At 44.7% G+C, this 23,757-nt stretch overlaps 2 protein-coding genes across 4 annotated transcripts in view; both read right to left on the bottom strand.

Moving 5' to 3' along the window:
- Positions 1-23,757, bottom strand: part of LOC121700216 — a 1,725,899-nt gene that overhangs the window by 58,778 nt on the left and 1,643,364 nt on the right. The window contains 4 exon segments of the mRNA XM_042083025.1: positions 4,364-4,537; positions 5,846-6,019; positions 10,618-10,791; positions 10,969-11,142. Of these exon segments, the coding sequence (XP_041938959.1) occupies positions 4,364-4,537; positions 5,846-6,019; positions 10,618-10,791; positions 10,969-11,142 (696 nt within the window).
- On the bottom strand, positions 20,952-22,828 carry LOC121700291 (P2X purinoceptor 7-like). 3 transcript variants are annotated; one of them, XR_006027161.1, is made up of 5 exons: positions 22,609-22,828; positions 22,341-22,410; positions 21,646-21,800; positions 21,381-21,425; positions 20,952-21,211 (listed from the first exon to the last, which is right to left on the bottom strand). XR_006027161.1 is itself a non-coding variant. In XM_042083184.1 (4 exons), the coding sequence occupies exons 1-4, from the start codon at positions 22,728-22,730 to the stop codon at positions 21,055-21,057; spliced, it is 504 nt and encodes a 167-aa protein (XP_041939118.1). In that variant the 5' UTR covers positions 22,731-22,828; the 3' UTR covers positions 20,952-21,054. The 3 variants fall into 3 exon arrangements, 2 of the variants coding, with proteins under 2 accessions (XP_041939118.1, XP_041939120.1); XM_042083184.1 differs by lacking the exon at positions 21,381-21,425; XM_042083186.1 differs by lacking the exons at positions 21,381-21,425; positions 21,646-21,800.

The following is a 23,757-nucleotide window of genomic DNA, read 5'->3' on the forward strand; positions in this document are numbered from 1 at the left end:
GAAGTGTGAAGTGATATACAGTAACGTTTCATTTACAAGAAATTACGTCATAGTTACATTCTGCTCACTGCTCTGCTACCACTCTTCACTTAACACATATCAAATTTATTGAAGTAAACAGCAGATATTACAGAATAAGGGTCCTATCGTGCACTCAAGCGCAATTGACTGTGTACATGCACAGCGTTGCAAAATAGACGTGGATGGAGGGAGGTAGAGAGGGCACTGAATAAGGCTGTCACTTTACGTTTGAAAAATCAATTGCACAACTGATCTGATCAGAAGTTTCGAGAACCAAAATAAGACATCGATTTTAACCAAATACACTATTAATTTAAAAAAATAAATAAAACAAATGAAAAATGCAGTAGGCGTTGCGAAAGCTAAAAAGAAAAATGTCCAACAATTTTATGCACGGCAATCGGTTTCAGTTGGCTGCTGCTGGTGGTTTGTCCAAAAATGGAGGACAATGGCAAAGATTGAGTTTCTGGCCAAACAAGTGCCTAAAATATCGGTTTCCATGTGTATGTGCTGGATGGTGTGCGTCCTTTATGAAAGTAAGTGTTTTATAGAGTTACAGACATAGAATTAAATTAGAATTTCAACCCAAAGTTGGATAACATGTATAATTTTTGCTGCAATTTCAAAACCTGATTACTCGGGACCCGCTTACTGTACAGAGGAATGCTTCAAATTGTCGTGTTCGGTAAGGTCTGCTGTGTATTTTGATATTAGGGTTGCTATGTGTTGATCAAGGTGTTCGTGAGATATACCACCGAGAGTAATGGGAGTGGAGATAGACAAAGCGCTGTGTGCACAATGAAAATATGATTAAATGCCATGCATATCCAACGCTAATTTTCTTGCGTACCATTTATCACAACACCTAGCCGTTAATATCATGGGAAAGCTGAAGTCCTGCTCTTTCATGTGATATCTGTGTAATTTATGTGTGATAAGTACTCCGTGGGCAATTCAACAGAGAATAATGGGTGTGAATTTGGACACATTTTGCGTCCATCGGCCACATAGCCAGGAGTGGCCACAGTTTATGTTGTGGTGACCGCGGCCACCCCTGACCACCCCTTGGTGGTGCCCCTGGTGCACGTGCCTGCTCATCACAGTAGTGTTGTAAAGGTTGTCAAAACGTAAGTGACTCTATTCACTGAGTTGGATTCACCAAGCTACCAATAGCCTACAATGTAATGACATTTAAGATACAAGTCATTATGAAAATCATGTAAAAATCATGTAAGTCCAAAAACTAAACAATTCTAGCTTTGTTTAGCTTAGGTTACTTTGTTTCAGACAGTCTCTGGTTTTCTGCAGGCTCCTCAGGCATAAAGTAACATGATGCAGAAAACCAGAGACCGTCTGAAACAAAGTAACCTAAGCTAAACAAAGCTAGAATTGTGAAGGGATAGACTGACAACCTACAATTAAATTGTCGAGGTTGTCAAGGTTAGGCGGGCAGATTTTTCAGCTAGCTCTGTCACCGCCTTCTCGAGAATATGCAGCGCGCATTTCAAGGAGGAGGATTACCACTCAGGGGATGCCAAGATGGTCTCACTTGGTTTAAAGAGTGAGAGGATGGCGAAGTTAATTCCTACCGCTGTGCCGTCTGTCCATGCAAACCTCTCTGCCTGCCCTGTCCCGAGGTCGAGAGACACCGTCAGCCGCAAGCGAGATATTGCCACGGTAAGCATCATGCTAATGTTTACAAGCTGCGCGTTAGCTAGCTCTGTGTGTATTTTGCATACCGTGTTCTCTTTGACACAGCCTCCACTACAAGCATGATCAGTCTGACATTAAAAGAGGATATTTCATGATTCACGAATATGAGCCAAAACAAAGTAAAGCCCTGAAGTAAATGTCCATATCGTCATGAAAGCTTCATGGCTAGTGTTGGGATCACATTTTAACTAAACAGTGTGTTTGCATTTTGTGTTAGACTGCTACGGTTCTCTTTCACATATATTTGACCATGACAGTGTCTCCAGGGCTGTAGTGGAGGCTAACGCAAGTAAACACAGTTTACCCACCTCTGACATTTCAGAAATAGAGTTTATCTACTTCTCACTTCAGAGTTTAGCTACCTCCCAATACAGTAAATACACTACCTCATAGAGTTTATGCACCACATGCACTCTAGACATGTATTACCACTAGTATTGATGTAAACATTTAACAGTAACCTTCAACATCATCGAATATGTTCTGAATGTCTTTCATGTATTTTTTAAAACATCGAGTAGCGCATATCAGGGTCCACTGTAATGTAATCTTTTTTCTCTTGTATACCCTCTTCGCTGACCTTTTTTATATTTGTTTTCACAAGATGTTGAAAGACGCCTCACAGCAGGAGACCATGGACAGTGTAGACACTGTGGAGAGTGTCGATACTGGGGATCAGCCCTTGCCCTCCTCCACTTCTGATGCTGGGACACAGTGTGATTTATGTTTTGTGCCTAACCATTTTTTTTTTATAAAGATTTGTTTTCTTCCAACCTGTGTCTTTGTCCTTGTTCAGTAAATGTTTAAATGTTCAGTAACCATTACAAGCAATGCCAATAAACTGTTTTGTTTTAATCAAAATGAATGTGTTCTGTGTACTTTATAACATTTTAAGGGCAATGGAGCAATCACAACAGAATAAGCATAACAATTATTTTTATTCATTTTCATCTAAACGAGGCCATTGAAAGCCCTGATAGGTCTGGTCACCACTTTGAAATTGTTGTCTGATGGTTGAAACCACACAAGAGGGTATAGGCTTCCTTATACTCCTGCCTAAAACTCCATAAGCCCAGCGTATAGCCTGCCTGTACGCAGTGTACCGGTATTGCCTAGGGATAAGTAGGAAAGATTGTTTAGTTATAACTCTGAAAGTAGGTTGGAGACGTCATTTTAAGTCTGTTTCTTATGCATGTTTACTGTGTATGCAACACATCTCCTCTCTCCTATAACTGTTGGTTCAAAGAACTCAGTGTAAAAAGATTGGTAAAGTAAACATAAACCATGAACATACTCGTGCGTGCTGGCTTGAAGGGGACCATGATCTGGAGTGTGAGTATGCTATGTGTAGCACAAACGGATTCAGGCAGCATGCCTCAAATCCAGGATGCTGCGTTAGGCACGTTATATTTGCAGGGCGCGGGGTGAGCTCCTCGACCAGCAACCAAAACGCGCTCACCTCCCTACAACACAAGCTCTCCACCACAGTTTCCATGGGACGACACCGCCCACACAGACACCTGCCAAACACAGCGACACAGACACGCTTACTACCCTGACGGTGTCAATGACAATCAATCACGGGGAAAACTAGTTAGCACTATAATCACACTGAAGACATGGCCAGCCTACTCGGCGTCGGCTACGTTTGCAAACAACATTTTCACGTAAAAGCTAAGAAATAAACACTAGGGGTTCACAGGTAGGACTGTCAAGCTACATAGCTAGCATAATATGCCTTCTATTTCTAGATGTTCTGACTAAGTTTAGGGTACTTATCTGAGCCAACGACATAATCACTGTCACTAGATATAAAGAAAACGTTGACTTTCACTCGATGCTATTCACTTACAGTAAAAAAAAGTTGTTATTGTATCCACTGTTCATAGACTAGCTCCAGCGCTCGTTGCTGCGTTTCTAAATGGTAGCAACTCACCAGGACACTTCACCAACTCTCCAGTGATTCTCCTCTGACCATGCATTTATTTCTCTTTGATGACCATCAGCTCTCGGTATTTCCTCATTCGCCCCCTCACGTCTAACCGGTTCGAAATTATATGGCTGTGGGCCATCATAAATGTTAACTGTGGGTCTTGCCACCTCTTCCTCATCCCAGTTAGACGCCATAGTGCTAGTAGCTGCTATAAGGCTGAGGCTACATCCACCAAAGATCTTTTCTTTTTTTTTTTAAGTATATTTGGGCTTTTTGCCTTTATTTGTATAGGACAGTGAAGAGTGCGACAGGAAGTAAGTGGGAGAGAGAGATGGGGTGGGATCGGGATATGACCGCAGGTCGGATTCCTTCTTATCTCTGCTTCCACCACGTCTACCTCATGTGACGTCATCGCTGAATTGCGTAAAAAATAACCGTTACTAACCAAAAACTACAAAAACTGAACTTTAACACCATTTTGGAGACATATCTAACTTTATACACATATCTTGAGTGCTTAATGTACCCATTAATTGACAGTGTTGTTTAACCTGCACCACAGGCTTTAACTACTGTAGTGAGGGCCACAATGTCCACTAGTTAACTAGTGAGGTTTAAACAGAGTCAATAGTTCACACACACACACACACACACACATACACACTAATTTCCGGTACTTAAAGGAATAAGACTTACTCAAGTTTCTCCAGTTTGCAGTGGGAATTTTTGAGGAATGCTGAGAGATGCTTAACTCCTGCACAATGAAGTATATTGAAACTCAGGTCCAGCTCTTTCAAACTGCAGGAGTTTGATGTAGCAGCTGATGCTATTGCAGCACAGCTCTTCTCTTTGAGGCGATTACTACTCAGACTGGAGGAACATAACATATAATGAAATTGTACACCAGTTAACTAGTAAGAACAAGAGATGCAATAAGCATCACTAGTTGACTAGTAAGGGACAAATTGACCACTAGTTATCTGGTGAGGGCAATTTCAACAATAACAGTTAGCTAGTGAAGTGCAAAAAAAACACTTGTTAACAATTAAGGATCAAAATATCTACTAGTTAAAGTGTAACTTTCGCCAAAATGCATTCTAGGGTGTTTTTGTGAATGTACCCGAGTCAAACTTTCATTTAAAAGCATAATTGACCAATCGCAAGCCCCGCCCATCAAACGCGGATGAGCCAATGGCAGTCCAGTAGCTCCGCACATGCAGACAAACTCAGACAGCTTCACCTTGCAGCTCCATAGAAATGCATTTGGCGAAAGTTACGCTTAAACCACGGATCTTAGTAGCTTACTACCTTACTGTTAACTAGTTACACACATGTTGTCTAAAAACACTCGGGCACACTAGTTTTTGGCCCTTAAGTAAGGTGAAAATACAGTCTTAGTAAACTAGTGACCAAATGGGCATTACCAGTAAACACGTTTGGCTTCTTTAGTCAACTAGTAATGGCAAAATGCATTTGTATTAGCATTTTGAATTTTACTAGTTAACTAGTGAGCATTGACTTTTACTAGTTAATTAGTTAGCATTTTAAGACTTGCTAGAATATATTTATTTGAATTCAACTTTAAAAGTTGTGTAAAAAGTAATCCTAAAGTAATCAGATTATGTTACATGTTTTGGGTAATCCTATTGATTATGCTACTGATTACAAAAATTACCATGTAATCTGTAGTCAGTAATGGATTACATTTCAAAGTAATCTCACCCAATCCTGGCTGCTATGGAAACAATATGTCTATTAGATAGGCCTACTGTAAGTGATGCATGAATGGACATTTCAATTATTCAGTAACAGTAAATAATTACTGAAATTTTGTAATGTGTTACCTTACTTCGTTATCCAATAAAGTAATTAAATTATAGTAACACGTTACTTTGTCAAGACATCAGAATAAATGCTCAATAAGCTTGCCATATTCATCGTTCATTGACTGTGTTTACATGCACTTCAGAATCCCAGTTATGAGGCTTTTGCCGCATATTTAGACACAGAAATACCCATTAAAGGGTGCTCCCCCTATCACACACACGACCCCCCCCCCCAACCAACCAACCAACCACACACACACACACACACCCAAACACATGCTTGTGTACCCAACTAACTCATCAGTGGGTTCTCCCCCCACACACAGATCTGTCGTTGTGTGTTCAGACTCACTCTAGTTTCTCCAGTTTGCAGTGGGGATTCTTGAGGAGCTCTGAGAGATGCTGAACTCCTGCATCATGAAGATCATTGTGACTCAGGTGCAGCTCCTTCAAACTGCAGGAGTTTGATCTGGCAGCTGATGCTATCGCAGCACAGCTCTTCTCTGTGAGGATATTACTACTCAGCCTGGAGAAACATAACACATGATGACACATCTGATTAATACACTCACATACTGTACTTCTAAATATGTAACACCCACACCCTCTCACACACACAGATACATGTAGTGGAATGTCACTGGCAGCCAACAAAAATGCTCTTCAGAAAAAAGTTAAAGTTTGATTTAATTCAGTTTATTGTCATGTACTCCTAAAAGGAATTATAAGTAATAAAATTATTTTGCTCAAGATCCAGCTCAACTTTGAAGAATAAATGAAATGTAGTAATTAAAAAGGTATGTGTGTGTGTGTGTGTGTGGGGGGGGGGTGTGTGTGTGTGTGTGTGTGTGGGGGGGGGGGGGGTGTGTGTGTGTGTGTGGGGGGGGGGGGGGGGGGGTGTATGTGTGTGTGGGCGGTATTGAGGTGTGTGGGGAGGGGGTTCTACCTGTGTGTGTGTGGGGAGGGGATATGTTGTGTTTGGGTGGGGGTGATGATGAAATGGTGTGTGTGTATGGGGTAGAGGGTGGTGTGTGGGTATGGTGGATGTAGGGGGGTATGGTGTGAGTGTGTGTGTGGGGAGAGGGTGTAATGGTGTGTGTGTTGGGGAGGAAGGGGGGGGGGGGGTGTATAGGTGTGTGTGTGTGGGGGGGGGGTGTATAGGTGTGTGTGTGGGGGGGGGGGGGGGGGGGTGAAATGGTGTGTATGGTTGGTAGGTGGGGGTAGGGGGTGTAGCTGTGTGTGTGTGTGTGTGAGGGGGGGGGGTGCAGCTGCATGTGGGGGGTGAGGAGGTGGGGTGCAAGTGGCAAGAGAGATAGAAAGATATATAAATATTAAAAAAATAAACCTGAGGTTTGAGGTTGATTAGTTATGAGGAAGATTTTGACAGTTCAGCATTGTGGTGGCTTGTGGAATTAAGTGGATACAAAATAAGTTGATTAGCTATATGGAAGATAATGACAGTTTAGCATTCTGGTAGCTTGTGGATAAAAAAGGAATTATGAACTAGGGCTGGGCAATATAGCTAAAAACAATAATAGCACAATATGTTTAGTCTATTTCACAACATATAAATATGTCACATAAACACAACAATAACTATTTTGATATTTTGAAATTTCCTCTAAAGGACTACATGGATTCCAACGTTGACGTTTTAAATCATACCAACAGGCACAGTGCCAGGATTTCAGTTTTGGATGGGCCAAATTAATTTTGGCTGGGCCTTATAATTAGCCTTCATAAATTAGTAGCTTGCTGCTTGCCTTATTTAGACTGATATCATACTATGGACGGTAATTTGGTTGATGTTATTAAAGGGGTGCTAGAATGGATTAAATGGATTCGGATGGAGAAGCACAGAGTAATCCTGATAATCTGGTGGTTGATGCAAACGTGGTTTTTGGATCTGAGATAAATTTTGCACGAGAAACTGTGGATCCTGCCCCTGCGAAAATACTTTCACAGGCAGTATGGTACCTGTCACCCGCACACTGGCACTTGAACAGGAATATCTATTGACTCGCAGCTTACCTGCCTCACTCGTGGATACTGTTCAGAGTTCAGAGGGACAATGATCAGACCCATCAACATGTTCGATAAAGGCAATTTTGTCCTTCCTCCAATACAGATTAAGCACCCAGCGGGCACACACCCGCCTTCTCTTGATTGGATGTGTACAATATCTGATGTGTGGTGCATTTAAAGAAGTGAGTTGTGCAACATGCGATAAGGATCACAACTTGCACTCTCCTTTTTTTTTTATTCCTTTCATCTGGTGTGCAATGAATTAAAAGAAGTGAGGCGTGCTATGTACCAGCAGAATTCTTATCGTCCCTGGTTGTCACATACACACACTCACTTGCCCTGTTCCTCCACCCTAAAAAAAGCTATTGGTTGAAAAGGATTGAGTAAGTATGTACACCCAAAGGTTACGTCTTGTGCTCGACCGTAACCAGATTATTTTTTTCACGTTGTTACTGAGAGGGAGGGAGAGAGGGCAAGTGGCTATATCAAAGTCCTTTTAGGCTAGTTGTTCCTCTCGGTGGCCGCATTGCAACGCATTTTTGGTACTTATCGGGTATCTATTTCGGGCAGAACTGCCAGGTGAAAGGCTTCATGACACCAACATCGCTCCAGCTGCGAGATCACAACACATGTATTCACATGTCAACTTTTGGCAGCAGAAGGGGCGGAATATGTGTAGATGACTGCCATGTTTGCGTTATGAACTAATCCCATACATTTCTATAGGATATTCTTTGATTGATATGTCTCCTCAATAGAAAGTCTCTGGCTATATTAAAGGAAAATTCTGGTATTTAGCACTTTGAGTCCCTTTTCTGGTTTGTTTTGGATGAACTAGAGTGGTGGACACCGAAATTTTGACGATCCTGTGGAACTCACCGAGTGGTTAGTGGCAGAGTCCTGCAACGGGTCGGGTACCCGCAGAAAAGTTGCTAAAACGGGTAAATTATGACGTCCCTAAAATGTACGGGCGGGTATGCGGGCGGGAAAAGAACTCCTTGCGGGCGGATACGATGAGAACCAAAACAGTATAGAAATAAAACGTCATTGAAAAATATTTGAAATATTTGTATATCTAAATTACCATTACCACATCGCAAATATGTGTTTTAGTCAACGATACGACACTTGACCCATCACATCAGTACTGCGACTTTTGAATTATTTGTTTGATGCATCTATGTGTGAAAACATTAAACAATAACCGTCTCGTAGTTGGAGCGCAAGAGAGTAGGCTACAATGGATGAAGTCAAGGTAAAGTTGGCTAGTGGCAGGCTCAGGTTGTTTTTTTCTTGTTCTCTTTGTTTCATTAACAGGCCCATTTTATGTATTATGTGGGCGGGGGCGGGTCTAAAAAAATGGACCCGTGCAGGACTCTGGTTAGTGGTGTTCGTTGATGTTCCAAAAAAGTAGCGTAGCGAATTACAGTTTCTGCTGTGTTTTATTTAGCATTTTGTAAAATCCCATTGATTTCTGTTGGAAGACTCATTGCACGTTGATATTGCTGCGCCACTGGAAACGGATACGGGGGCTGTTTACATTTGGTTGTAGTCTTTCCACGAGACCTTCTTTTACTGTCTATGCTTCAGGCTCAAATATTGAGTGGTTGTGAGGTGTCTGAAAAAATAGTTCCACAATAGCAGATAAGACGGTTGGAAATCATACATTGCGCCGATATATTTGATTTTAAAGCAACACCAAATAACTTTTCCTCTGTCGCGCGCACTATTTGTTTATCCAGCACTGGCTTTGGAAATAACAATGTCCACAGACAAGGTAGAATATGTTGCATGATTTTATGAAAGTACAATGTATTGCGACATCAGATGCAAGTCAAATTTGTAGTTTCTTATGTCTCATTCCATCAAACTACAGATCCGCTACCCGATCTGGCAAACTTACATAGTGCGGTTATAGCCGATAGAGGGCTGTGAAGCGAATGCAGAAGTGCCGTTCACCCTGTTACGAGTTGATGAACCACTGAAACGATTTTGGAAACATTATTTTAAGGTACAAAAAACTCTTTGGTGTTGCTTTAATAATCAACGAACACCACTAACTACTCGGTGAGTTGCACAGTTTTAAAAAACGAACGTTAAGGGTTGTTTTAAGGACATGTTTGTGCATGCCTGTAGGCAGCCACTCTGAAGCAGTCAAAGGCGATTCAAAACGAGTCAGAAAAGTCGAGACAGGACCAATCGTCAAACTTTCGGTGTCCACCACTCCAGTTCATCCAAAACAAACCAGAAAAGGGACTCAAAGTGCTAAATACCGGAATGTTCCTTTAACTAGAACAGCAAACTCCCAAAAAACAAAAACTGGCACCGCTGGCGTGTCACATCTCTTTGCTTCACTGTGCAGCCTCTCACACTGGCAAGCACTTCAGCAAAGAACACCCATTTTTGCAATCAGAAGCAAAGGTTGAGGTCACTTTTATGTGCTGCTTGAAAGTCAAGAATTTAATTGAACACAAACACAAACTCATTATTGAGTACTCCACTCACCCATCATTGGCTTTGTTAGTGGTTTAAAAAAAAAAAAACACTAGATTTTGACATCAAAATTTCAAAAGCCATGGCTTGAAAGTACTCAGAGATAAAGTCCTACATTTACCTTTCAGTAAATACTGGATGTTGAACATATTTTGAACATATTTACGTGTTTTTGTCATTTCACTCACATAACAAATTTAAATCAGTAAAATGCAAACCTACAATAGTAAACTATTACTATAACCACAAAGCTTTACGCTAGCCTTTATCACCCGGAGAAAAGAAATACTCATTTCTGATTGTCTGGTGGGATGGCTATTAATTCTAAATAACGGGACACCTATGAAGTGGAAGCAGGCTTCATAATAATGGGATCTGCGTCAACACAAACAAATGCACTAATTCTCTGTCTTTTTCATGTGTGATTTACTACTTCCTCTACACTTTGACCGATACATTAGGTTTTGAATGTTTTGAATTTCTGCCATCTAGAGGTAGAGAGTACAAATGAGATTTTACACCCTACGTAGATCTATTGTCTGTTTTAAACAGTTTTGCTGTTTGTCGCAATTTTGCGACTTTGCCACTTAGAGGGTTAAGACTCACTCTAGTTTCTCCAGTTTGCAGTGGGGATTCTTGAGGAGCTCTGAGAGATACTGAACTCCTTCATCATAAAGCTCATTGTCACGCAGGTTCAGCTCCTTCAAACTGCAGGAGTTTGATCTGGCAGCTGATGCTATTACATCGCAGCTCTTCTTTGTTAGGCCACATGTCATCAGCCTGGAGAAACATAACACATGATGACACATCTGATACACTCACACACTGTACCTCTACAAGACACTCGCTCGCATACACACACACACACACACACACACACACACACACACACACACACATTCGTATCACTGGGTTCTACTCCCAAACATAGATGTGTTGTTGTGTCTTAAGACTCACTTTAGTGTCTCCAGTTTGCAGTGGGGATTCTTGAGGAGCTCTGAGAGATGCTGAACTCCTGCATCATGAAACTCATTGCCACTCAGGTTCAGCTCCGTCAAACTGCAGGAGTTTGATCTGGCAGCTGACGCTATCGCAGCACAGCTCTTCTCTGTGAGGGAACAATCCTCCAGCCTGGAGAAACATATTGACATGATGATCTGATTATTACACTCAGACACACTCAGATACTGTTCTACTGTACCTATAACTATACAACAGACACATACACACTGACTCCCCCACACACTGCATCTTGTCTAGGGCTGCAGCTATCGATTCTTTTTGTAATCGATTTATCTAGCACTTTATCGATCGATTAATCGGATATGTTTTTTTTTGCATTTTTAAACAACCAAAACAAATAATGCATAACCAAAATGGCATGGCTGTAAAATGATCAAGCAATTGGCACAGATGTATTTATTCTAACTCCAACATTTGGCTCCAAAACTAAGCCCATTTATTGCAATTTACCCATTTAGTGTTTATAAGTGCCAGTACCAACAATTAAATAATGTTCAAAATGCTCTCTGTAAAATTTCAGCCTCTTGTGCATGACTTAGCTGGGCGAACAAAGCTGTCCATACTATGTTGTGAAGTGCTGGGAGGGAGAAGAGGGAAAGCAATTTAATGTATTTATATGCACAAGTTTCATGCTGTAATCTAGACCTGACATCAAAGTAAATATCTGTTCTATTTCGTTTCTCCTGACCGCCAGAGGCGGTGCTTTCAGCACATGGATACTCATCACACGAACGTGCAGGTCGAGTATTAGTAACAACAAAGTCACCTGTGACCTGGGTGACGTCATCGATGTGCACCGGCACAAAAGAGAGGTCGACCCAGGAAGTGACCTCTTGAATCTTATCGCGATTGAAGCAGGACTGCAGTTGGACTAACACGCTGAAGTTTCGCTACCCACAGAGGTTGGAGCTGTGACCAACTGGTTCACCCTCCTAGAGACTACGTTAGTCTACGTTATAATTTTTCAAACCGGTAAAGCCATTCGTTGATACTTTGCTTCGCGTCTTAGTGGCCTCGCTCGGGGAGCGTTGAGTTCTGCAAGGCGGTGTTTCTCGCCGCGGACTCGCGGGCGGATGTTTTCAATGGCTAGCTCTCCGGTTCATCTAAGGTAAGTTATACGTTTATTACGACTTGTTGGTGATTTGTTTCGCTGCAGTCAACGGGTGTCGCCGGACGGTGTTTCTCGCCGTAGACATTGTTTTTTTTTCTCAGTTGCCTGTTACAGGCGAGTCATGGCAAAGTGCGCCATTTAAATTAAGTTGTGTGTATATATGTTTCATATTGGCAGCGTGATATTCGCTCCGGAGAGGAGACAAAGCCAACATAATTTATAGATTGTTTAAGTTAAACATCTTTGCAGAAATTGTTATTGTTTACAGCTGTATTAAGCTAGCTCTTAGCTTCCAAGACGAAGCCTAGGCAGCAGTACGGCGGTCTAGTCTCTCAGAGCCAGGGTGCACTCGCCGGTGGCTACAGCATTATCTATTGATCAGCCTGGTGTTCTGCCGCCTAGCTACATAGGGCACTTTGCTGGACATGTACTCGTCCTGTGCCAGCTGTCGGGCCCCCCTCGAGCCAGAGGATGGCCACACAGAATGCCCCTCTTGCCTGGGGGTTGAACACCTGAGGCAGGGGCTGACGGAACAGGCATGCATGAATTGCATTTGCCTAAGTGTGGCAGCGCGTTCAGCTAGGCTAGCCCAGGTGGATCAGCAGCCCGGTAATTCCCAGGGCAATGGGGGGCAAGAGGCGGCGCCAGCCGTGAGACCTAGCAAGCGCCAACACGGGGCTTCACACACAGCCTCTAGAGGTAAGAAGCAGAAGGCCGACTTAGCTTCTAAGGTGGAGAAGATGGCTGAGGAGTTTGAGCAGATCAAGACTCTGCTCACCACCTTACGACCACCGGCGTTGAGTGCGCAGGGCAACAGTGTTCTCGCTGAAACCCCTTTAGCCTGGCAGGATGAGCTATCTCCGCCGTCATTGTCACCCGCGGTCAGGGCCCAGGGCGAGCACGAGCTTTCTATCAGGGCTTCAGAGAGCTTAGAGTTGGGTGAACCTGAGCCGCACGAATCTGCCTCTCGTGGCTCTCAGACCAGCTCCCACGCTGCCAGTCAGAGTACAGGGGCAGTGTCGGAGGCTGGTCGACCTTCAATTCAGCCAGCTTTAAAGGCAGCGTTAGCCCGTTTGGGAGTGGATGCGGCGCCAGCGGCCGTGCCTAGGCAGAATGCCTTCTTTAGGGGCTCCACGCATCCCTCCACATTGGCGGTGCTGCCCTCGGCCCCGTATATTGAAGAGCTGCAGAGGTGCTGGGCTAGACGGATTTCCCATCTCCCCATGCAGGGTGCACACGCCTATGGTCTGCAGAGCATGCCAAACATAGAGCCATCAATGGCAGCCCTGGTTCTGTCTCCCAATGAAGCTCTCAGACCTGATGCCCGTTGCCCCCGGGCACAGTGCCGTGTCACGGATGACTTGATTGTCAGAAGCTATGACACGGCAGCACGTATGGGACGCATTGGTAATTCGATGTCCCACCTGATGCTGGCCCTCGCCCAGACGTCACAGGGGGCGGACAAGACATCATCTCGGGAGCTGAGTGACGCGTCACTCCAGGCCCTCACCTACATGACCAGAGAACTCGGTAGGCTAATGGCATATTTAACCCTCGCCCGCCACCAAATATGGCTAGCCCAGTCTCCGCTAGCAGAGCCTGACAGAAGGGTACTTCGCTCTCTCCCTGTCCTCCCTGGGGAGTTGTTTGGTCAGGCCGCACATCAGGCCCTAGATAGGAGTGCACAGGTAGTGCAGGCAAGACAGCAGTTTGCCAGTCTCCGTCGGGTGAGCCAGCCCAGGCACAGGGCTCCAACCTCAAGAGGGCCAGCGCCGGCGCTTGCACCATGGCCAGCTGCCCGCCAGGAGTCACAGCGCATGTATGACTTTAGTCGCTCCGCCACCTCCCGCACTCGCGGCCCTGCACAGGACACCAGAACCGATGCACGTCGCCCCTCTAGAGACCAGAGGGGGTGGACGGGCAGACGGTGACAGCTTCACACCAGCGGTCGGCAGTTTTTCCAGCCAGCAGCTCGAACGCTGGAAAACAGTAACATCAGACCCCTGGGTGCTGGCAACCCTGTCAGGGGGCTACAGCATCCAATTTCGACGCTGACTGCCAAGCTTCAGAGGGGTCAAGACCACCATCGTGAGCCACCCAGGGAAGGCCCTAGCCCTGAGACAGGAGATCAACGCTCTCTTAGAAAAGGGGGCCATTACGCCAGTCGACAGGCAGACACAGGAAGGTGGGTTTTACTCAACGTATTTCATTATTCCCAAGAAGGACGGCGGTCTCCGCCCGATTCTAGACCGGAGATCTCTCAATGCCCACCTCAAGGTCCTGAAATTCTGTATGCTGCGCACTGTGGAAGTTCTCCAGAGCATTCAGGGGGGCGACTGGTTCACAACCATCGACCTGAAGGATGCATACTTTCATGTGCCGATTGCACCACATCACAGGCAGTTCCTTCGGTTTGCCTTCGAGGGACAAGCGTACCAGTTCTGCGTCCTACCTTTTGGCATTGTGCTAGCACCTCGTGTGTTCACCAGGTGTATAGCAGCGGCGTTGGGTCTATCGCAGGCACGGGGAATACGTATTCTGCCCTACCTCGACGATTGGCTGACCTGTTCCCAGTCGGAGGCTCAGGCCCACATAGATGTCGCTGCAGTGGTTGCGCATATCTCAGAGCTAGGGCTCAGGGTCAACCACCAGAAGAGCTCTTTGGTACCCAGTCAGGAGACCGTGTTCTTAGGCATAGAGTTAGATTCACGGACAATGAGGGCAACCCCCTCCCAGAGGAGGGTTCGCAATATCTGCCAGCTGATTGGCCACTTCAGAGAGGGCAGGTCACTGACTCTAAAAACATTCCAACAGTCGGTTGGCATGCTCACTGCTGCCTCATCCCTGGTCCCACTGGGCCTTTTATCACTTCGCCCACTTCAAAGGTGGCTGAACAACCTCCACCTTCATCCGGCACGGCATGTGGAGGAGGAGGGGGTACCTGACACAGGGGGTTCCCTTAGGCTCTATCCCTTCCCGGAGGGAGGTCATCACCACGGATGCTTCCCAGGAAGGATGGGGTGCAGTCTGGCAGTGCCGTACAGTCAGAGGCCGCTGGAGTCCACTGCAGCGGCAGCTGCACATAAATGTGCTAGAACTACAGGCGGTGTTGCTCAGCCTACAACACTTCCTCCCAGACGTGGCTGGCAGACACGTACTGGTGAGGACAGACAATACAACAGTGGTGTACTACGTCAACCATCAGGGAGGCACCAGGTCTCTGCAGTGCTTGGGAGTAGCCCAGCAGCTCTTGCTGTGGGCCCATCAACACCTTTTGAGTCTGCGGGCTATGTATCTGCCAGGCACTGCCAACAGAGCCGCAGATCTCTTGTCCCGTCAGAACCCCGACCCAGGGGAATGGAGGCACCACCCAGCGGTAGTACAGACCATCTGGGAGCGTTATGGCAGGGCGGAGGTGGACCTCTTCGCCTGTCAGGAGTCGACACACTGCCCCCTCTGGTTCAGCCTCTCCGGCCCGAGTCCCCTGGGCCAGGACGCACTGGCACATGCATGGCCGAGACAACGGCTGTATGCATTCCCCCCTCTGCCGTTTTTACAGTGGAACACCACGAGCGGCTACTGATCGCCCCTCGGTGGCCAGGGAGAGTTTGGTTTCCAAAGTTGCTGCAGCTACTCAACGGAGAACCCTGGGGCCTTCCAGTGAGGACCCGCTGTCACAGCTGGGTGGTCAGATCTGGCACCCGGATCCAGCTCGGCTGCAACTCTGGGTTTGGCCACTGAAGGACCGGACCCTCTGCTAGGGCTCTGTGAACCAGCAGTGGTCAGCACCATTAATAGCTCTCGGGCACCCTCCACCTCTACGCAAGCAGGTGGAGAATTTTTTCTGAATGGTGCCAAGCGCGGGGATAGGGGCCGACAGGCTGCCCCCTGCCAACCATCCTGCAGTTCCTTCAGTCACTTTTTGACAGGGGACTTACACCTTCTACCATCAAGGTGTATACGGCTGCCATCTCGGCGCGGCATAGCAGAATTGAGGGGAGGACGGTAGGGTCCCATGCCTTGCTGACCCGTTTCCTGAAGGGCGCTCTCCGGTTGAGACCCCCCCAACGGAGCCAGGTGCCCTCTTGGGATCTCCCTCTGGTGTTGCAGGCTCTCTGCAGAGCACCATTCGAACCTTTGAGGACAGCAGACATCAGCTGGCTCTCCTTGAAGACAGCCTTTCTCCTCGCCATAACGTCAGCAAGGCGAGTCGGGGAACTGCATGCACTTTCAGTCAGTGGGGATTGCCTGCAGTGGCATCCTGGAGGCAGTGGGGTCACTCTATGGCCGAATCCCTCCTTCCGTCTGAAGACCCTCTCTTTCACATTTGTCAACCAGCCTCTTAGCCTGGTAGCTTTCGAGACAGCTCAGGATGGAGGGTCAGACTTGAGTGCAGAGCTTTTATGTCCAGTGCGTGCCCTCAGGAGGTACGTCACAAGTACAGAGGGATTCCGCCAGTGTGATGCCCTGTTTGTCTGCCATACAGGGCCAAAGAGGGGTCAGGCACTCTCCAAGCAGAGACTGTCTAGGTGGATAGTGGACGCCATTCGGCACGCCTACAGGCAGAGTAACTCCCCAGTCCCTCAGCTGGTCCGGGCACACTCCACAAGGAGTGTAGCAACCTCATGGGCTTCGCTGAGGGGCGTGCCCCTTTCTGATATATGCAGAGCAGCCTCCTGGGCATCAGGCTGCACTTTCACAAGGTTCTACAGGGTCAATGTTGTCCCCCATAACCCTCGGGCAACAGCAGTGCTCCCAAGCTCGTCACAGCATCTCTAGAGATGGGTAGGCACTCCTCATGACTTTGTTGGTACTAGTCATCCATGTGCTGAAAGCACCGCCTCTGGCGGTCAGGAGAAACAAAATAGAACGAGGGTTATGCATATAACCACGGTTCTATGAGTTTCGGATGACCGCCAGAGGTTGGCCGTCACTCGAACACGAGAAGATTGCCAAGAGGTCACTTCCTGGGTCGACCTCTCTTTTGTGTCGGTGCACATCGATGACGTCACCCAGGTCACAGGTGACTTTGTTGTTACTAATACTCGACCTGCACGTTCGTGTGATGAATATCCATGTGCTGAAAGCACCGGTCATCCGAAACTCATAGAACCGTGGTTATATGCATAACCCTCGTTTTATGTAGATTTCTACACCTGCAGCATTTGCCATTAGGCTACTAACAAATAATTTTACCATTAGGCTACTAAAAAAAATGTTCTGGGGTGAGCCTATTTTTATGGTAACCTAGCAACCTGTGTGTGTGTGTGTGTGTGTGCACGCCTGCGGTGCGTGAGGGAAGATGAGGGTGCATGCATGTGTGTATAAGAAGGGGTTCTTTTTTAGGCATACTGTCTTGCAATTGAATGTGAATAAGTTTACTAGGCTACTTAAAAAACATCAAAGCTAAACATTATATCACGACATCGCTACAAATACAGTATGTGATTAAAAGCAGCCTGTGAGTAGGCGCTCTCTCCCCTCCTCACTGTTTTTAAAGATCGTATTGCTTGTGTTTGAATTATGGTCATTTTATGAATATTTGCTTTGTCTAACAAACTTCTTTGAATGTTATGGGCAATTCTGAACTCTTGCTTGAATGCACTCTGCATCGCGGAAGCCCTGCAAGAGCAGGAGTGCCAATGAGAGACATTGAGCCCCTTGCACGCACACACACATGCGCACACACACCCACACTCGCTCACACAGCCGGCGCAGCACAAGGTTTGCCCTGAGTGTGTAACACCAAGCACACTGCCTACTTATGAACAGAGACAATTGTTTGCCTGTCACCTTCGGGTTTCCACGAGTGAAACGCCAACACAGAAGTTAGCGCTTGCAGCGCTAACAGTACCAAACCAGCCGCTACATAAGTCTCCATATTCAAACAGCCCTGAAACATCTCCTGCATACGGGTGAGGTACCCACTCGCATGTAACACTGCACACACCACATTATCTCCCTGGTCTATTCATTATATAAACAAAACGCCATACTTACCCCTTGTGTTCCTCCACCTTCAGTCACCACTGCCAAACGGAAGCATGCGCCATTTGAGTAGTATTTGTAATGCCATCTTGACTTTGGGTATGGGGAATGATGTCGCGATGGGGGGTTTGGAAGTGTGCTTTGTGTTGCTATGCATCTGTTGAATGTTATATGTTTTATGGGCTTTACGTGTAGCGTAGCAAAGATGTGTGGGATGTGTTTGAGGTACATGTTATTGTTTGGTTTGTGTTTGATGACTTAAACACTGTGGTTGTGTGCAAATATGATGGTGATAATGGTACAGTCCAATCATGTGTTTAGTCAGTTATCTTGTTAGCCAATCATGGTGTGTCTGAGCATAGTAGGACTGTGTATAAAAACCCTGCTCAGTTTGTGTTGTGGGTTGAGGGTGTAAAGAGCTGATGACCGGAGAGAGCGCTGCTGAAGTAAGTGGCCAGTTGAACCTTAGTCTGAAACTGCAGTATTTTGAGAGAGCTCTGCTGTAGTATTTTGATTTGGTGCCTTCTCTTTTTGTATTTTGCCATTTTTGATTACCTTTGGACTTTTGATATATTTTTGGACTTTGCTATATTTTGCCATTTTGGATTATTTTTGTATTTTTGCCTTTTGCCATATTTTGCTATTTTTGAACTTTTTTTTGTTCTTTTTTTTTTGTCTGTTTCGATGGTGGAGGACTAACTGGCACTGTAACAATAAATACACTGGCAATTTTGAAATACAATTTTTCTGCATTCCTGACATTTTTTTACCCCTTCTCTCTGATTTTCAACCGCAACGCTGTCCTGGCAAGTGAGGTGGCCACCCGGTCACTCACACAGCCAACATCAATGTAGGCTTTAGGCTACGTAGATAGGCTAGATTCGATGAATCGTTTCAGCCCTAATCTTGTCATCATCAATTAATCACAGGGGGAAGGGGGGAGGGGTGTACTAAATTATATGGTGCTCCCACTAACACTTACACAAACACACACACACAGTACTCCATTCCAGCACTGCATCACACACACACACACACACACACACACACACACACACACATACATTTCATTATGCACTTATTGCAGGGAGCCACTAACACACTCAAACTTACCTTACTTGAACAACCAAAGACTGACACACACACAAATACACTAGGGGTGGAACGGTACATTCATATTGAACTGAAACGGTACGGGTGTCACGGTTCGGTGCATGAATTCACATGGAGAATACACGGTATAAAAATAAATAAAACTTGCATGCGAATTAATTCATGCAACACGGAACTACTGTTAGATACGCAAGTTCTTTAGGGACACCTAATCTGTAGTTTCGCTTTAGCTCATTGGCTCCTAGGTAGCCAAGGTCCACCTATGTAGGTTACAGTTTTTTGTCAGGTGGACGCCAGTCGAGTGAATCAGTCAGAGATAGCAGCACTATGGATGGGTATGGCGAGTGGTGGCGACCCACAAGAGAGGTTTCCTTAAGATAGCAAGTTTGGGAAAATTTCGGTTTCCCGGTCAGTTACAGTAGTGGTGGATAAGACTGTCTCGTCGTTGTTTCATCAGTTGTTGGGTACAGTATGTGAGTGGAAATACATTGAACATGATAACTCATATACGACGGCATCACCCAGATGTAGGTCTACCAATCACTATAACGAGACAAAAAAACGTCTCCCTACAGTGCTTCACCAGCCTTTAGATACACATACAAATAGACCAAAACTTATGGCAGACCGTCATCCACAGATCCAGAAATTTCTGAGGGAACGCAGCGTAACTCAGTTCTATGACGTTTGGCACTTTGAGAAAGGTAAAGTGTTTTCCTAATTCATATCCTAAACGTTGAAGTTAGCAATTAACAGATTGTATAATCAGTGTGTGTGGTAAACAGGTTTGTCCAAGAAACTTGAGAAAGCTTCGCACAATGAAGACTGTGATGTTCTGAAGAAGTGGCTACAGAGCATCAAAAACCATGTCTACTGGTGTGCCACGTCATCAAGCACTGGACCAGAAAAGGTGGCAAAATGGACATCACTGCTAAACCACCTACAAAATGTTCATGTTCATGAAGACCCCCTTTTCCCCAAATGTCTGCATCCCGACCACGTCTCAAGGGACCCTAGCAAATGGTTACAACCTGGTATGTGCCAAATTATCTTTACTCAGAAAATCAAGTATTACATTTTTCCAGTCTTTTGTTGTGATGCAGGGGGGTTGATATTTCACCACGTGTTCTTATTTTACTGAAGGATCAGTTGCACTTCACAAAGCTGAGAAAATACTGCTCAACAAGAGAGTCCTGAAGGATGTAGAGAAACTCAGCCACCATCACCAGACCTCATCACTAGAGTCCTTCCACAGCCTGATACTACGTTTTGCACCAAAGAATGTAGTTTTCCCCTTCATGGGAATGTTGTGCAGGTAATACACAATGTCATTATTTTAAAAGTGACTGATTGAGATGACTGTCAGTCATTCTATGTATTTAATCATTTTGCTGTGTTGTTACCATAGGTTGTATCTAGCAGCAATGCACCACAATGAAAATGCTATGCGGGAGCAAGCCACAACATCTACAGGACAGGCCGTTTTCAAGGTTGTTTTTCCAAAGGCGAAGAGGGGGGAAGGCATTGTGAAGCCCGTGAAAACAAATCCAACCTTCAGTAAGTTTGTTAGAGTTTCTTTAAATACAGCCACAACAGTTTACAGATTGTTATGGATACATTTATTGGATTTGAATGCTATATCTTCCAGACTATGTACGTGAACTCATGAGGCTGCTCATGCAGGAAGTTTTTGAGGACCCCTACATCTTTTGCAGAGGAATTGAAGACCATCCCCATCCCTCCAGACCTCTCAGCAGAATTCCCGAAAACTCCAAAGGCTGAGCTGGTTGCCCGTCACGTCTCCCGCTTCAATCAATAGGTGGTCTGAAGCCTATGTAATCACCAGACGGGAACTGCTGCCGTATCCGCTGCACCACACATGACGGGATGATGACCCGACGACTAGGTCCTAAGTAGCCCCAGCACCAGCTTACAAAGCTGCGATAGGCAAGATGCCTCAAACGCCTGAAGGGACAAGGCACAGTTCTCTGTTCAACTGTTTTCAAATGAAGAGTTTGGTTCCAAAACGCTACATCGACCATTTTAAAGAACTTTGATAAATAATAATAATTTTTTTACAATTTGTTTTGCAAGTCATTTCAGTAGAACTGTAATTGGGCATTAATTGATTTACCTTTACTCAATCAAAACAACAAAACAGCAAGTTGATTGATATTATCTGAAATACACAATTGAATAACATTACTTTTTAATGTTTTTAAAAATGGAGATATAGCATTTTGAAACCAAACTCTTCAAATATTACCTCAAAGGTTCATACTCTATGGAAGAAGCTATGCACTATTGTCATCAATGTTTACATGCATACAAATTACATAAGAATAATGCTTTTGTTTTGTTTTGTTTAGTAAGAGCTTATTACAGCCAAAGTAACTTACTCTTCTTCTGTTCTGTGCCTAACAGGTCCGTAATCATATTTGTAAATGTTGTAGATATTTTGCAGACTGTATGGGTTTAGACACACAGGTTCTAGGCCTGGATGTTCTGTCATGCACATTATGGGTATTGGCACTTGGCTCATTCGTCTTACTACCTAATAAAGAAAATAAGACAAGAATACTACTGTGTAACAAGTGACCTTGGCATCATCATTGTTCAGAGTGCTACATGACTGCATGGACAATATTGATTCAGGAAGCAACATGTTTTCTTGTCAGACTTTTATTTACAAAAAAAAGTTATCATTGATTTAGTTTTTTTTATTACATAACAATGATTTATAATACAGTATGCAGCTGGCTGAGACTACAGTGAACTGGTGAGATTACTCGTTTACCATTACATATTAATTATAAAAATGTATCATTGATTTGTTTTTTTACATAACAATGATTATAATACAGTATGCACCTGGCTGAGACTACAATGAACTGGTGAGATCACTCGTTTACCATTACAAGTGTAATGCTGATGCTTTATGCTAGAGATGTCATAAACATGCGTAGCCTAGTTCACTAGTAGGCCTAAGCTACTCATCTAAAGGGGATGTTATGCTAGGACATTAGGTCAGTCCATAGAAATAAACACCAAACCGTGTAGTAGCCTAGCATAAAGTTACAGTTATCAGTTTTACCTTTGTGATTTCTCTGCAGCAGACGTTCTCCACTTCACTAGGCATAGTGGCACAATTCCCACAAGTGCACCTAAGTAACAAAGATGTTATAAGTTATAGAACTAACTATTTTTGGCAGACAAAAGCAGTTCACTTATATTCCATGTCAGGCAGGCAAATAAAGCTTGTTAGTACGAGTAGCCTACTAGCCTCGGGCTAAATTAGACGCTAGGCTATAGAGATACATTTCGTAAATCAGGTGTGGATAATAGAATAAACAAAAACTTACCACAGTGAAACGTCTTGGTCCAATCTACGACTAACATCGCGCTCATCATTGGCTCCATCAGCTCCATTATCGCTTTCGGGGTCGGATTCTGGTTCAAATTGGTAAGGCAGCACTGACGCCATAATCGCCTAACTTACAAATGTCTGACGAGACGTTTCTGTCAGCGCCAAGATTCTAACTCCCTCAAAATTCTCAGCAACCGGGCGTTTCACATAGGGGTTGTAATACTGATAGACGTATAATGAAAAATAATATGGGCGACGACACTTCAACGTTGTAAATCGATTCTATTAGACCCAACAAATTAAATAATAAACAGTAAATAATACCATAATAGGGCCCCTTTAAAATTACGGAAATTACGGAAAGCGGTGTAAACTGACCTTTATGTTAGGGTGACTTGTGTTGTGCTCTCACATGAAGAGCTGGCAGTAAGTGTCAACGCTAACCAGACTAATAAACAAACCATGCGAAGGTACTCATGTGACTTCTAGTTGTAGCCTAGTACGTTTATGAAACACACTTTTTAGTTTTTTTTTTAAAGAAAGAGTTAGTAGATTATTACTGTATACATATTGAAAAATGTTGAGGCAAACTGTAGACCCTTCCATATACAACCAAACAACCTAGTTGCAGCTAGCTCAGGGGTGAGATTGTATCACTAGGTAGCAGTGTTGTAATGTAACGGAGTACAAATACTTCGTTACTGTACTTAAGTAGAAATTTCACGTATCTGTACTTTACTTTGCTATTTAAATTTATGTCAACTTTCACTTTTACTCCACTACATTTCCTAGATAAAATGTATACTTTTACTCCGTTATATTTCCACTAAGCATCTTCAGCAATTAGGGAGGTTTGGCGAATCACTGCTCCTAGATTGCATTACGCACGCTCCGCACACTGCGCGCTCTATTTCAGCGCCTGTTTGTTGCTAAAGGAGGAGGACGCATAACTGAAACCGCCATGAGCACGAGCAACTACTGGAGGACCTCCCGTTATCATAGACGACCACCCCGACGATAGTGGTGAACTCGGTGAACAGGGTAGTGGTGAAGATAACCTCATACACCCGTGGCCGTATTTGCAAGAAATGTTTCTGTACATTGGCAGCTTCTGTGAAGCTGAACACTCCGCTACCTGCCTCAG

Source organism: Alosa sapidissima, chromosome 24 (assembly GCF_018492685.1).
Source record: "Alosa sapidissima isolate fAloSap1 chromosome 24, fAloSap1.pri, whole genome shotgun sequence".
NCBI lineage: Eukaryota > Metazoa > Chordata > Actinopteri > Clupeiformes > Clupeidae > Alosa > Alosa sapidissima.

Excerpts from the sequence above, each read along its gene's own strand:
- LOC121700291 (XM_042083184.1), bottom strand. The coding sequence starts at position 22,730 with ATGGCGTCAGTGCTGCCTTACCAATTTGAACCAGAATCCGACCCCGAA. Across the intron at positions 21,801-22,340 it reads GCTGCAGAGAAATCACAAAG|GTAGTAAGACGAATGAGCCA; the intron begins GTAAAACTGATA and ends TTTCTTTATTAG. Across the intron at positions 21,212-21,645 it reads AGGCACAGAACAGAAGAAGA|GCGTTTGAGGCATCTTGCCT; the intron begins GTAAGTTACTTT and ends TTGTCCCTTCAG.